At 43.0% G+C, this 16,087-nt stretch overlaps 1 protein-coding gene across 2 annotated transcripts in view; it reads left to right on the top strand.

The window, feature by feature from the left end:
- Positions 1-16,087, top strand: part of PI4K2B (phosphatidylinositol 4-kinase type 2 beta) — a 73,970-nt gene that overhangs the window by 39,292 nt on the left and 18,591 nt on the right. For both annotated transcript variants that reach the window (XM_033948253.1, XM_033948246.1), the window contains exons 6-7: positions 5,558-5,625; positions 9,974-10,073. In XM_033948253.1, the coding sequence (XP_033804144.1) occupies positions 5,558-5,625; positions 9,974-10,073 (168 nt within the window). The remainder of the gene's footprint in view (positions 1-5,557; positions 5,626-9,973; positions 10,074-16,087) is intronic.

The raw sequence follows: 16,087 nt of genomic DNA, 5'->3' as shown, positions 1-16,087 counted from the left end.
TTTGGGTGATAATCCAAAATACTGCAATCAATCTGGAAAATCTGATCATGTTGCGCCCCTTTTGAAGAAAGCACACTGGCTCTCGATTTCGCATAGGATAACTTATAAATTCGTTCTTACTATCTAGTCTTTAAGCTCCCTCTTTTTTATGGTCAACCTGCAGCTTTCCATTCTTTTCCTCATTCTGGCTCTCCTATTTTACTTTCCCTTATTCCCAGGCTTTCACCAACTCTTCCTACTTTCTCTCCCCTTCTACACAGCATTTTCCCCCTGTCTTTCCCCTTCCATCATCTTCCCCTCCTTTGTGTCTATCCCCAAACATCTGCTCCTTTTTCTCCCCTCTTCCATCCGGCATCTGCCTCCTCTCTCCCCCTGATTTAGCACTTCCACTTTTCTTCCTACCCTTCCATCAGTATCTCCCTTTTCTATCTCTCCCCTCACTTCCAGACAGAGCCCCTCTCAGCTTTCTATACATCTCCCCTCTTCCATCATCTCCCTCCAGTCTCTTCCCTCTTCCATTCATGCTAGAGAATGACACGGGAACAAATTTGTCCCCATCCCCACAGGAATGCAATTTCCATATCCCGTCCCTGTTAGTTTTGTCACTGCCCCCTGTCCCTGCCCCATTCCTGTAAGCTCTGCCTTAACCGCACAAGCCTCGAACACTTATGAGGCTTGTGCAGATGAGGATGGAGTTTGCAGGAATGGGACAGGAAAAGAACTCGCAGGAATGGGGACAAATGTGTCCCTGTGTCATTCTCTAATTCAGGCCTCTGTCTTCCTCCTTCCATAAAGCCTCTTTCCCCTCCTCTTCCATCAATATTTCCCTCCTCTCTATATGTCTCCTTCCATACAATGTCTGCCCCCTCACCTTTCCAGCCAACATCTCCCCTTTCAATTCTCCCTGCTCTTATCTCCCTCTCCCCTGTTCTATCCAGAATCTGTCTTCCCTACTTTTTTTTTTCTTCAAAACTGTTTATTCAAAGAACCAGATACAAGCACAATAACATGTACAGCAATTTTCAATTTACAACAAACCAAACAGGGAACTTTTATACATCTGCCCACTCTCCCTCCCTCTCCCTTTCCATCAATATCTTTCTCCTCTGTCTCCCCTTCCATCCCATATTGGCCACCTCTGTCTCTCCCCCTACTTCCATATAACATTTGGTCCCTCTCTCCTTTCCATCCAGCGTCTCCCGTTTCAGTTTCCCCATTCCATCATTTCCTATACCCAGACATGGAGTAGAGACTAACTAGGTTAGGGCTCTTCAGCTTGGAAAAGAGATGGTTGAGAGAGAGATGATTAAAGTCTACAAAATCCTGAGTGATATAGAAAGGGTACAAGTGAATCATTTTTTTACTCCATCAAAAATTACAAAGACTAGGGGACGCTCGAAGTTACAGGGAAATGCTTTTAACCCAATAGGAGGACATATTTTTTCATTCAGAAAATAGTTAGGTTCTAGAATGCATTGCCTGCAGACATGGTAACAGCGGTTAATGTAGCTGGTTTAAAAAAAGTTTTTTGAAAAGTCCATAGTCTGCCATTGACAGACATGGGGAAGCCACTGTTTGCCCTGGGATCGGTAGCATGGAATGTTGCTACTATTTGGGATTTTGTCAGGTACTTGTGACCTGAATTGGCCACTGTGGGAACGGGATACTGGGCTAGATAAATCATTGGTCTAAACCAGTATGGCAATTCTTATGTTTTTATAGTGAGAAACTCAATAGAAAATAAAATGTTATATCCAAGAGACTCATTTGTCAGATGTAGAATCTTAAAAACTGGAAGGAGGCTGGGTCGACCTACGCTTGGGGTGCTCATCTTGATGGTCTCCGTACTCAAGGCCACTGGACCAGTACGGATCGTCAGTCTCACATCAATCTGTTGGAACTCAGAGCGATTTTCAACACTCTCAAAGCTTTTCAACATCTTCTTCACAACCAGGTAGTCCTCATTCAGACGGACAATCAAGTCGCCATGTACTATGTCAACAAACGGGGGGGGGGGGGATGGGATCTTCCTCCCTTTGTTGAGAAGCTCTGAAGGTTTGGGACTGGGCAATCCACCACAATACCTTCCTCAAAGCTGTTTACATCCAAGGGGCGAAAAATTGCTTAGCGGACAACTTGAGTCGTCTTCTGCAATCTCACGAATGGACACTCAATTCCTCGCCTCTTCATCACATTTTTTCGCAGTGGGGAACGCCTCAAATAGATCTCTTTGCAGCTCCCCACAAACTGCCCCAAGTTCTGCTCCTCATCACCTCGAGGCAGATGCTTTCTTATTGGAATGGACGAATCTCTTCCTGTATGCATTCCCTCCATTCCCTCTCATTCTCAAGACTCTTGTCAAGTTGAAGAACGATCATGCCACCAAGATTCTGATTGCTCCTCGGTGGCCGAGTCAACCTTGGTACTCCCTTCTACTTCAACTCAGCAGCAGGGAGCCATATCTTCTACCAGGTTTTCCGTCTCTGCTTACACAGAGTCAGGGATCTCTGCTTCATCCCAACCTGCAGTCTCTACACATGACAGCTTGGTACCTCTCAACATAACTCCTCTTCAGTTTTCTCAACCTGTAAGAGACATTTTAGAGGCTTCTCGGAAGCCTGCCACTAGACAATGCTACCACCAAAAATGGACTAGATTTTCTACGTGGTGCATCTCTCGTGATAAGGAGCCTCAACATTCCTTCTTATCTTCTGTTCTAGATTATCTTTTGCACTTATCCACCTCTTGCCTCAAGTCTACATCAATCCGAGTCCATCTCAGAGTAATTGCTGCTTTCCATCAGCCTATTGAAGAGAAACCCCTCCTTGCTCATCCGGTGGGTTCCAGATTCATGAAAGGACTCTTCAATGTCAAACCTCCTCTCAAACAACCTCCAGTGGTTTGAGATCTCAATGTTGTTCTTGCTCAATTGATGAAGCCTCCATTTGAACCAATGTCTACGGCTCATCTGAACTATCTCACTTGGAAAGTGGTGTTTCTCATTGCCCTCACCTCTGCTCGAAGAGTCAGTGAGCTACAAGCTTTGGTTGCTGATCCACCTTTCACTGTGTTCCATCATGACAAAGTGGTCCTTTGTACTCATCTAAATTCCTACCTAAAGTATTTCATCTCAGTCAATCCATTGTTCTTCCAGTGTTTTTTTTCCAAAGCCTCATTCTCACCCTGGAGAATCAGCTGTTCATACTCTGGACTGTAAATGTGCTTTGGCCTTCTATTTGGAATGCACCAAACCACACAGAACTGCTCCTCAACTTTTTGTCTCCTTCGATCCAAACAAGTTGGGATATCCAATCTCTGAGCGTACCATCTCCAACTGGATGGCTGCTTGCATCTCTTTCTGCTATGCCCAGGCTGAATTATAACTACAGAGTCGAATCACAGCCCACAAAGTCAGAGCAATGGCAGCTTCAGTAGCTTTCCTCAGATCTACACCTATTGAGGAAATTTGCAAAGCTGCTATCTGGTCCTCGGTTTATACTTTCACCTCTCGCTATTGTCTGGATGTTTTCTCCAGACGGGATGGCCATTTTGGCCAGAGGATGTTACAAAATTTATTCTCCTAAGTTGCCAACGCTCCCACCATCCCATTCTGGTTAGCTTGGAGATCACCCATATGTGAGAATAGGCTGCCTGCTTGTCCTGGGATAAAGCACAGTTACTTACCATAACAGTTGTTATCCAGGGACAGTAGGCATATATTCTTACAACCCACCCACCTCCCCTGGTTGGCTTCTTTGCTAGCTATCTGAACTGAGGAGACTTGCCCTGCGCTGGGTGGGAAGGCACTCGCGCATGCGTGGTGCGGCTGACTCAAAACTTCTACGTTTCTACAAGCAAGTGTGCTTGCGAGGCTGTCCACATCTGGGCTTCATCGGTGACGTCACCCATATGTGAGAATAGCTGCCTGCTGTCCCTGGATAACAACTGTTATGGTAAGTAACTGTGCTTTTTGGTATACTGCATATATATTTTTCTCCTTTGTATCACTGCATGAAATGTTTGGACAAAAGATGTGTTGTGGTTAGATTTATGGAAGTAAATTGCCTTTAGGATATTTCTACATTTTTTTAAACTGAGTGAGATACCCTTGTGTTTAGATATGCTCAATCAGCAGAGTGATTTCCAAGTTTTACATATTTCATATACCGTCTATCAAAGGTTACCTAGACTGATTACAATACTAAACTTTAAAAAAAAAAAAAAAAGAAAGGGGAGGCATTCATAGTTAAAATATCAAGGACAGATTAGACTAAGACATATGGTAGCAAAAGGGCCCGTGGGTAGGGATAAGTAAAGTACATCGAGATAAAATAAATTAAGAGGGAAGTAAAAAGGGGTGGAGATAACAATAGGGAGGGGATAGAACTTCTTTTTTTTTTTTTAATTCTTTATTCATTTTATAATTCACAACAAGTGTACAGTAAATATCAAACAATTAGAATACAATATCACTTGAAAATCTACCATATCATACAACAAAAAGATATAATCCCCACCCCCTCCCACTTCCATATACAACAAAAAATATACCACATGAATATAATATCTTATCATTCATATATATTAATAGAAATCCAACCCCCCCCCCCCCCGATCCACATGTAAGAATTAAAAATTGGGAAAAGTGTAAATTAGTCATTATAATAATTTAAAAATGGCCCCCACACATCCTTAAATTTATTATAGTAACCTTTTTGAACTGCCAACGCTCTTCCCATTTTAAACACATGACATACTGAATTCCACCAGAAACAATAATTCAACTTTGTACAATCTTTCCAGTTATACGTTATTTGTTGAATGGCAACTCCTGTCAATATCATCAAAAGCTTATTATTATTAGCAGATATTTGAGGCTTAGCTCTCATCAGCATGCCAAATAAAATTGTGTCGGATAGCACTTCTTAAAAGCAGTTCATGGTTATTACTCTGGCCAGGAGTGTCATCCCTTATTTTTTTGCATCTGAATTTGTCAAAGGATTCTTCAAGTCTGATATCTGATGGTAGAGCATTCCATAGGGAGGGGGTTGTGACAGAGAAAATAGTGTTGCACTTGTAGAATAGTTCTCTTATAGTTGGGATATTAAGTAAGTTTTGATTGTTGGATCGTAAGGCACATGATGGGGCTTAGGGAATAAGGAGTAAGGAATTCCATCCTGACATCATGCTCTGTCTCTGGTTCTAAACAAATCCAGTCCTTAAAGCCCATCTTTGAGGTTACTTTTAAATCTTCGCACCTTGCTTGTCTATTTAATGCCCATCATGCTATAATCATTCTCAAAATAAATATCTTATTTATCCTGATTTTATCTTAAATGGATTGTAAACTGCTGAGTATATGTCTAGTAATGCTATAGAAATAAGTAGCAGAAATAATAAATTATTTTAATTAATTAATTTTAAAAGCATATGTCCCACCTAAACCTAAGCGGGTTCCAAAATACTGTACCAGTAATCAAGTAGATTATGAGTCTTTTGGCATAAAGTACAAAATTGTTAGATATTTTTAAAAATATGCAGAATTATTCTTTGGCAGACAGAGGCAATGATAACTGGCTAATCAGATATGAAAACCAGGATGATGACACTGAAGATTCAGATAAGGTAAGAAGATACTGGATGCTCTTTAAGTACAGTCAAAGCTCGGTTTGTGAATAATGCAGTTTGCGAGTGTTTTGCAAGACGAGCAAAACACTCTCGCAAATCTTGTCTTGCAAACCGAGCGTTGACTCGATTTGCGAGCTCCCACCCCCGCGAACCAGCATGCCCCCCCCATCCAATCCCTTACTGCGATCGGGCAGTGGCACGCAGCACCAACCCACAGGACGTGCTGGTGTCCAAAGAGCCTGCCGCTGATTCTGCTGGGCCTTGAGCATCTGGGCATGCTCAAGGCCTTCTGGCTACTGCACTCTCTGAGGTTTTAATGGGTTGGTGCCAGTGCCCGATTGCGGTAAGGGATTAGGCTGGCAGGAGGGTGATGCTGGCTCTCGGGGATGGGGTGGAAGCGTGCTAGTGGCCTGGGGGGGGAGGTGTCTTTTGGGGATGTGGAACGAATCAAGCTAGTTTCCCTTACTTTCTATGGGGAAACTCGCTTTGATATATGAGCACTTTGATTTACGAGCATGCTTCTGGAACGAATTATGCTCACAAACCAAGATTCCACTGTATTTTCCTTGTGCTTGGGATTCCTTTTTTTCCTCTTCTGTGCATTACTTAACTGCCCAAGAGAATAAACCATAGCTCTTCTCTGAAAGGAAATAGAAACATGTCTTATTGATTAGGTGAATCTGTATTGATTGATAAGTGCTTCCAGAAGGATTTGAGCATGTGCATATAATTTTGCCATATGCATTGTCACATTTTCTTCATTGGTGAAAGTGTGCTAGAATGCTGCTACTTTTTGTGGCATTTATACCTCTCCTAGTGATACCTTCTTCATGGTGAGTCAGTCCTTTTTTTCTGCCTTGTCATGATCCTTTGATTGGTAGAGACTAATCGATTCAGCACCCCAGAGCACCTTGCTTGTCTCGCCATTCCCCACAATCCAGCTGGCTCCCACCATCCCCCACAATCCAGTCTGGCTCCTATGCTCCCTGAATGATGATCACCTAATCCTATCTGACACATAAGAACAACAGGAGTGCACACGCTATCAAGCTTTTTACTTTACTACTCCTCACTATCTGCAGCATTTCCTCTCTCAAGGAATTTAAATTTGCTTTGAAGATATGGCTGTTTACTTAAGCTTTCTAACCCACGTAACACAGGTATGTGGACACACAACTAACATAGAAATACGAATTACCACTGCTGTCAGGCCACCCATGTGCAGTCATTGTCCTCCAAACTGTCCTCTTAATGCTTGTCTCTTACTCCATATTGTGTTGAACGAGTTGATACCCTCCTTTCCTAATGTCATACTGGCATCCTTTTTTGTTAATTCCCTGCTTAGAATGTTCTCCAAAATTACTGTTTTTCACTCCACTTCAGGGCCGCTTCCCTCTCCCAATGTATCTTGGGTTGCAGTGGGAGGGGCCAAAGGCCCTGATTGGCTCAAAATCACCATTTTGAGCCAGTCAGGGCCTTTGACCCCTCCCGTTGCATCCCAAGATAGGATAAGTGCTTTGGTAAGTTAATTTAATTCTTTTTTAAGAACTTTTAGCAACTTAACTGTCAAAAATTTTCCTTTTTTTGCCGTTAGAGAAGTTTTTATTATAGAATTGTCATATCACTGCATATACGCAGTCTTCTTTACTTGTAAACCACACAGAGCTGTGAGGTTGTAGCGGTATATTAGAGTACTGTTAGTTCAGTCCTAAAGTCAAACAACATACCAAGCCAAGCAACATAGTAAGTATTAGATGTATCTGTATATGAGGTGTTTGCAGAGATCTGGAGTGGGGGGTGGGGTGAGTGACACAGAGAGAGAGAGTACAGGGTTTAATGCTCTGCTAAAAATTTATTGAACGGGTAGGTTTTCAAGCTTCACCTGAAATGCATGCATCATGAAGAGGACCCTATGATAGGGAGTACTTCCTGGCTTAAGTGTGCTACTTGGTAGGATAACAGTTTTGTAATGTAAGCTCTTTTAGGCCTTCCTTGAAGGGAGGGGTAGGAGAAAATGGAGTTTGAATGCAAAAAGTAAACTCCTTCCCTCCTAGATAATTGCAGTTGTTTCAAAGAAGCTCTTGGTCTTCTCAGTCTCTATAAAAAATTCCAAACCAATTTATTCCTGTATTGTAAGTTTTTAGGTTGAAGAGTAAAGGGTAAATGTTGCAATGTATACATCCACTTTGGTAACAAAATTGTCTTCAATAGATTCACCTTACCCCACAAAGAAGGTATTAAATATTGCAAGTGATTAAAGAGTATTTTGGAATTTTTTAGTAAACAAGAAACATTAGACATCTGGGAAAATACAAACCAAATATTTCAAGGAATTACCCGCCCAGGGAAGGGGGAATGCACCTTTCTGATTTTTATCCAAGCCCTCCAATAAACTCAACACTTCAGATTTATCGAAATCTGGCTGAAATCTTGCCATTACAAAAGGGCTCTGGGCAAAGATATTTGACGGTTTGTGAACACTGTCAATAAGTCCTCTGCAAATAATGCTACCTTTAAGCCAGAATGCTCCATCAGTATTCTAGCAAGAGCACCATCTTGCAGAACTTTTTGTGCCAGTGGCTCCATACATAATACAAAAAGGGTAGAGTTTAAGGGACAATTCTGTCCTATGCCCTTCAAGCCTTCAAAAGACAAAGTCAGAACATCATTGATTTAGAACCTGTGCAGATGGATCACAGTAAAGATGACAGGTTGTATTTAAAATTGGGCCTTCCAAACCAAAACATTTTAGGGCTTCTAAAAATATGCCCAGGAAACAGTATTCTTAACGGTTTACAAAGTATACATATAAAATATAATAGCACTAATACATATTTGAATGCCCTTTTAATGTCAAAGCAAACTAGTATGGATTCCTACTGATGGGTCTGAGCATATTTCCTAGCACATAAAAAAACAGCGTACATTTGTTACACCATTATTCCCCTTAACAAAGCCCACTTGGTGGGATGCCACTAATCGAGGAACAATATTGACAACTGGATTGCTAATATCTTAGCATTCTTGGGTTGATTTTTACCTGTCCTTTTAACATCAGTTTGTGAAGTAGAGCCAAATTCCTTTCTAAGAATCCTATGCAGCTTGTTTCTAGGGTTGTCTTGACTTTTGTACTGAGGGCTAGATTTTCAAAAAACTGTAAAAACACGATGGGCTACTATTGCAGCCGTAATAGTAGCAATTTTAAAAGAGTGAGTCATTTTCCAAAAAATACTCATGCAAATGAGGTTGGCGGAGAGTAGCGAAGACTCGCTAAATTTGCATGTGCCCATCGTTGGTTTTAGTGATGGGCACATGTACAGAATAAATGACCCCCCCAAACAGCAACAGTGGAAGAGTTGCCCCAATGTCTTTTGATGCCAATTGACACACATCCTTGGCATCGGGAGAGATGCCCAGTGTCTCGCGCCGCCAACCAACACACATCCATGGCATCGGGAGAGATGCCCAGTATCTCCCGCCGTCAACCGACACACATCCCTGGCAGCAGTAGAGATGCCCAGTATCTCCCACCGCCAACCGACACACCTTCCCAGCAGTGGGAGAGATGCCCAATGTCTCCCACCGCCAACTGACATCCCCCAACCCCCCTCAGCAGCGGGAGAGCTGCCAATGCTCTCCTGCCGCCACCCCCACCCCCTGTGCCTCCAATGACTCCACCCTCACCCCCTTACCTTATTTTCAGATGGCTGGCTGGAGGGACTTCCCCTCCCCAGTGCATTCTAATATGCACTGGGGAGGGGCCTGAGGCTCTGATTGACCCAGGTTGTTAAGGCCCCTTCTTTGGGGCAGTTAGCAGAAATCAGTCAGAAGGTAAATGGTCAGAACTTGACCCCTCACATCTTTACACACTTTGCAAATGTTGCCCGTATCAAGCATTGCGATGTATCTGTCATGGTAAATCATTGTATACCCTTTCACAGACTGATACTTTGCTCATTAAGTGCTGCACAATTTCAGAAAGCATACATTTAGTAATCTTTCATTTCTCTTTCTGTAGGTTAGTAATGACATTCAGTAAAAAGCACTGAATGTGGCCTCTGTACAGTTCATAACAGCAGAAAGCATAGGTTTATAATTTCTTTCAGTGGCCATGCTGCTTGGACAGCCTTTGGTACAATGTCAATTACACTTGCTATATAGAAATAAATATTTATGTATAGATCCATTTAACTTAATACATTTATGTCCCCCCCCCCATTATTTTTGGGGTTGAACTAGAGTTTTTGATAGCTTTTAGAAGAGGGTTAAGGTAAATGATTTTAGTGATGTAAATTGTATAAATTTCATAGATTTCCTGCTAAAATGAACTCCTTTTTCCCCCCAGGGTACTGACTGGACAGGTAGTAAAGATCCTATAATTAAAATTGCTGCTATTGACAATGGTCTGGCATTTCCATTTAAACATCCTGACGAGTGGAGGGCCTGTAAGTACTGTATTTCTAAACACACTGTTTAATAGTTTGAGTTAGAGAATTATTTCTGGGATGATATATGTTTTTATGGAAACAATTGTTAAATTAATTATTGATCAGTACAGACTTTCCTTAAGAAGTTGGGCAAGTATTTGCTGAGGTTTGTGTGTGTGAATGTAGTTGTGTATGTTTCAATGAGACATTATCTGATGAAGCAAATGACCTAATCACACTGGTGTATGATGGCATTTGAATGTCCTCTCTGAGAAAATGTGGCAGTTTGGGGTCCCTGCACCTGCACATTCCTTAATTTTTTTTCTCTCTAGAGTGCTAGTTTTCCATTGCTTTCAAAAATTCTGTCTTTTTTGACTGTCGGTAGCTATATTTATCTGTTGTGTATGCTAGGTATCTCAAGCCATGAAAACCCTTTGTGTGCTATTTGCTATTCAAAATTAATTTAATTCCAAACTTATGAGCAGTACTACAGTACAGACCACATGTTTCCCCTCTCATCCAGACATTACAAAAATGCTATTGGACCATTGGGAGGTCCCAGAGGGGTCCCTTCGGTTGGCCAAAACCATGGCAAAGCTCTGTCCGATGGATGCTGAATTTAACCAGCTATTTGTTCACTGAAAGTGGATTCCCTGATGGCGCTGGTAACCAAGTGTACCTCCCTTCCCAGGGAGGATGGTGTGGTATTAACGGATACCCAGGACTGCAGGCTGGGTTTTGTTCTTAAGAATCAGTTTGAAGCTACTGCCTCAAGCTTTAAAGCTTTGTTGCCCATGCTTACCCCAAGTTGCCCCGTGATCTGGAGGCAGTGGCTGGGAGGGATCACCAGTTTTTGATGTCTGGAGTAAATTATGTAAACTTCCCTCTCCCTATTCATGGTTTCGATTATTCGCAAATTTATTTGCCCCAGGCCCCCCCCCCTCTCCCCGAGAATCACTCGTTGGCAGACCGCATCGAAAAAAAACGGTCTGGAACTTGGATCGGGGCGAGGAGGGAGGCGGAGGGGGCAATCAGAGAAAGAGGAGGCGAGCAGCCGCCCCAGGAGCATGGACCTTACCTGGTAGTCTAGTGGTGACGCGGGTCAGGAGCGATCTTCCTACACTCCTGCCCCGTGCAGAGCCATGCTGTGAGTTTCTGTGGTCTCACGAAACTATAACAGGGAGTTCCTGTTGTAGTCTCGTGAGACCACGAGAACTCACAGCACGGCTCTGGACGGGGCAGGAGTGTAGGAAGATCGTTCATGCCCCTCTTCACTACTAGACCACCAGGTAAGGTCTGGGGGTGGGTCAGAGCTGGGCCAAAAGTTATTTGTGAGTTTTTCCTATTCGCGGGACAGCTCTGCCCCTAACCCCCACGAATAGGGAGGGAGAAGTGTATGTTCTTTTTAGAGTCTTGAGCAAAAATATCTGCTTATTCCACTTCTGCCCCCAGGATGCTGTGGATCAAATGGTGGGTGGGGACTCTTGAGTAAATTACCCTTTAAAAGACAATTACTCTTTGAGAAAGTCTGGACAGTCTTATGGCCAATGTGACCAGGGTGTCCAAGCCTTTGCTTTCTGACTGAAGAAATTGACTGAAGAATTGAGCCGCATTCTCATTGGCTGCTGATGCCATCAGATCGAAAGTTGAACATCCCCATTAACTCACAATGCAGGTGAAGGCTTCCAGAGTCTTCCAGCTGAGGATATCTGCTTGCACATTGTCCATTCCTGCCACATATGTCACCGAGAGCGCCAAGAGATGGGTCTTCACCCACCGAAGCAGCATCTGGGCTTCCAAGCATTGTCCAATGCCTGAAGCACCAGGTGGATGGCACGAAGCATCCCTGAACCGGACGTCCCTGAACCAGCGTCCCTGTTTGCAATGTGCACTTCTGTCATATAGGCTGGCATCGTTATCAGGATCATCCATTCGCAGATAGCAGGGCTCTTATGTTTTGGGCCTAAGGTTTAATAAGAGGACCACAGCCGTACATCCACATAGCAGGCAGGAGAGAGGATCGACTAGTGACCTGTCTTCCAGGAGCGAGAACAAAGGACATCGTGGACAAAATTGGAGAGATCCTGGAAGGAGCAGAGACAGAGGAGACTGCAGTAGTGATCCACATTGGGACAAATGATGTCAGCAGGAGAGACTACAGAAAAAGTGCACTGATAGAACAATTCAAGATTCTGGGAAGGAAGTTGAAGATGAGGACCCAGAAAATAGCGTTCTCAGAGATCCTACTAGTACCGAGGGCAGATGTGAAGAGGCAGATGGAACTACAATCAATAAATGCTTGGATGAGGAGATGGTGTGAAGAAGAGGGGTTCCACTTTGTGAGAAACTGGACAACGTTTTGGGGTAACAGAAAGCTCTTCAGGAGAGATGGATTGCACATGAGCGCGGCGGGAACTAGACTTCTAGCAAACAACATCAGGAGAGGAATAGAACAGGCTTTAAACTAAGAAGAAGGGGAAAGCCGACAGTCGACCAAAAGTCGACGATTTGGAAAAAGGTATCCTTTGAAGATACTAAGGGGGAAAAATGGGAAGAAACAATGGGTAAAACACAGGAGCTGACTAACCCAGAAGAGGAGGATAAAAGGATTGTAGCACAAGAGAAGAAAATAAAGTTCAAAGCACAGCGAAAGGAAATGAAGACAAAAAAATACCAAGACCTAAAATGCATATATACTAATGCAAGGAGCCTAAGGAACAAAATAGGGGAATTAGAAGTCATGGCCAAAACTGAGTACATAGACATCATTGGGGTCTCCGAAACATGGTGGAATGAAGAAAACAAATGGGATACAGCACTACCGGGGTACAAACTCCATTGCCAGGTCAGGTCAGAAAGGAGGAGGAATAGCCCTATACATAAAAGAAAGCATACACTCAACCAGAGTGGACACAGCAGAGACGACCAAATCGCTATGGGTTAAAATACCGGGAAGGAAAGGGCCCGAGATAAAGATGGGACTGTACTATCGTCCACGTGGAAGCCGAAATGAAGAGAGAATGCAAAAGAGGTAACACGATTATTATGGGGGACTTCAACTATCCTGGGATAGATTGGAGTCTTGGAAATTCAAAATGTGCCAGAGAGACCGGATTCCTGGAGGTTATACAGGATTGCTTCATGGATCAACTTCTTAGAGAGGGAATGCCACTCTGGACCTAATCCTAAAAGGGCTAGGGGTACCTGCGAAGGAAGTGGAAGTAGTGGGACTGTTGGGAAACAGCGATCACAATATGATCAAGTTCAAAGTTGAAGTAGGAATACCAAAGGGAAAAAGAACCATAGCGACAACTTTTAACTTCAAGAAAGGAGACTACAAAGCGATGAGAGTAATGATAAAGAAGAAACTCAGAAACACCTCAAAAAAATGGCAGACTACAGAACAAGCCTGGTCTTTATTCAAGGACACGGTGATCAAGGTGCAAAATCAACATACCCCAAGATTCAGAAAAGGGTGCTAAAAGAATCGAACAAAAGACCCGGCGTGGATAACCAAAGAAGTGAAGAAAGCGATAGGTGATAAGAAGAATTCATTCAAGAAATGGAAAAAAGGCAAAACTTAGAAGAACTGGAAAGAGCACAGGAAGTATCAAAACAGAATGTCACCGTGTGGTTAGAAAAGCCAAAAAGGAATATGAAGAAAGGCTAGCCAAGGAAGCACGAAATTTCAAACCGTTCTTCAGATATGTTAAAGGGAAGCAGCTGGCTAGGGAGAAGGTGGGACCGCTGGATGATGGAGACAGGAAGGGAGTGGTGAAGGAGGAGAGAGAAGTGGCGGAAAGACTAAACATGTTCTTTTCGTCTGTATTTACAAATGAGGACACATCCAACATACCGGAACCTGAGCAAATCTTCAAAGGAGACCAAATAAATAAATTAATATCCATGGAAGTAAGCCTTGAAGACGTACGTAGGCTGTTAGAAAAATTAAAAACAGACAAATCACTGGGCCCAGAAGGAATCCACCCTAGGGTACTGAAAGAACTAAAGGAGGAAATAGCGGAACTACTACAACAAGTTTGCAATCTATCCCTGAAAACAGGAGTGATCCCAGAGGATTGGAAGATAGCCAATGTTACACCCATCTTTAAAAAGGGATCAAGAGGTGACCCAGGAAATTACAGACCGGTGAGTCTGACCTCGGTTCCAGAGAAAATGGCGGAAGCGCTGATAAAAGACAGCATCGATGAGCATTTTGAAAGAAATAAACTTCTAATCACAAGCCAACATGGCTTCTGCAAGGGGAGATCGTGCTTAACGAACTTACTACACTTCTTCGAAGGAATTAACAAACGGATGGACAAAGGGGACCCCATAGACATCGTATATTTAGATTTCCAAAAAGCCTTTGACAAGGTACCCCATGAACACCTACTTCGAAAACTGAAGAACCATGGGGTGGAAGGAGATGTACATAGATGGATCAGGAACTGGTTGGCGGGTAGGAAGCAGAGGGTAGGAGAGAAGGGCTACTACTCGGACTGGAGGAAGGTCACGAGTAGTGTTCTGCAGGGGTCGGTGCTCAGACCACTACTATTCAATATATTTATAAATGACATAGAAACAGGGACGAAGTGCGAAATAATAAAATTTGCAGTTGACACCAAACTATTTAGTGGTGCTCAGACTAAAGAGGACTGTGAAGAATTACAAAGGGACCTAAACAAGCTAGGGGAGTGGGCGATGAGATGGCAGATGAAGTTCAATGTAGAGAAATGTAAAGTATTGCATGTAGGAAGCAAAAACCTGAGGTACAGCTATACTATGGGAGGGATGTTATTGAGTGAGAGTACCCAGGAAAGTGACTTGGGGGTAATAGTGGATAAGACAATGAAGCCGTCGGCGCAGTGCGCAGCAGCTGCTAAGAGAGCGAATAGAATGCTAAGTATAATCAAGAAGGGTATTACAAGCAGAACGAAAGAAGTTATCCTGCCGTTGTATCATGCGATGGTGCGTCCGCATCTGAGTACTGCGTTCAATATTGGTCGCCGTACCTTAAGAAGGATATGGCGATACTCGAGAGGGTTCAGAGGAGAGCAACACATTTGATAAAGGGTATGGAAAACCTTTCATACACTGAGAGACTGGAGAAACTGGGGCTTTTTTCGCTGGAGAAGAGGAGAATTAGAGGGGATATGATAGAGACTTACAAGATCATGAAGGGCATAAAGAAAGTAGAGAGGGACAGATTCTTCAAACTTTCGAAAACTACAAGAACGAGAGGACATTCGGAAAAGCTGAAAGGGGACAGATTCAAAACCAATGCTAGGAAGTTTTCTTTACCCAACGGGTGGTGGACACCTGGAATGCACTCCCAGAGGGCGTGATAGGACAGAGTACGGTACTAGGGTTCAAGAAGGGACTGGATAATTTTCTGAAGGAAAAGGGCATAGATAGAGGACTACTACACAGGTCCTAGACTTGATGGGCCACTGTGCGAGCGGACTGCTGGGCACGATGGACCTCTGGTCTGACCCAGCAGAGGAACGTCTTATGTTCTTTGCGCCTACATCTTCTGGTACGACAGCCTTTTTCTGGCAAGGAGTCTTAATCTGGACCTACGGACACTAGCTAGAGCACCCAATGAACCTTCTAGAGCAAGATTTACCGATGGACCTTACAGTTAAAACAGTGTTTTTGATTGGGGGCTACTTTTTTGTTGACCTATCCATGCAAATGTTTAGTTAAATATGTTGGTATAAAATGTATTTTTTTGCTCCAGAACAGCTTAAGGACTTGTTGGATACTAAGAAGCTTGCCCAGGAAATTAAGGGATGATTGAAAGAAAGACAGATGAAGTGTAACCCGTTAAGCTTAATTCTTATTGTAATATTTCTTAATAGAAGATCTCCTTATCCATCTTATGTTCCCCTCCAGGTGTTTGTTTTGAGGTCTAAGGAAGTGATAACATTTGTTTATATGATGGGATTTGTAATTACCTTTGCCTTGTATTATCGGTATACCTTATTCTCTGTATTACCAGAACAAGTTGAATACTTGTAAAATTTGTT

The sequence above is a fragment of the Geotrypetes seraphini genome, chromosome 1 (assembly GCF_902459505.1).
Source record: "Geotrypetes seraphini chromosome 1, aGeoSer1.1, whole genome shotgun sequence".
In the NCBI taxonomy this organism is placed as follows: domain Eukaryota; kingdom Metazoa; phylum Chordata; class Amphibia; order Gymnophiona; family Dermophiidae; genus Geotrypetes; species Geotrypetes seraphini.
The sequence above is the reverse complement of the archived record's forward strand: the minus strand, read 5'-3'. Positions and strand labels throughout refer to the sequence as shown.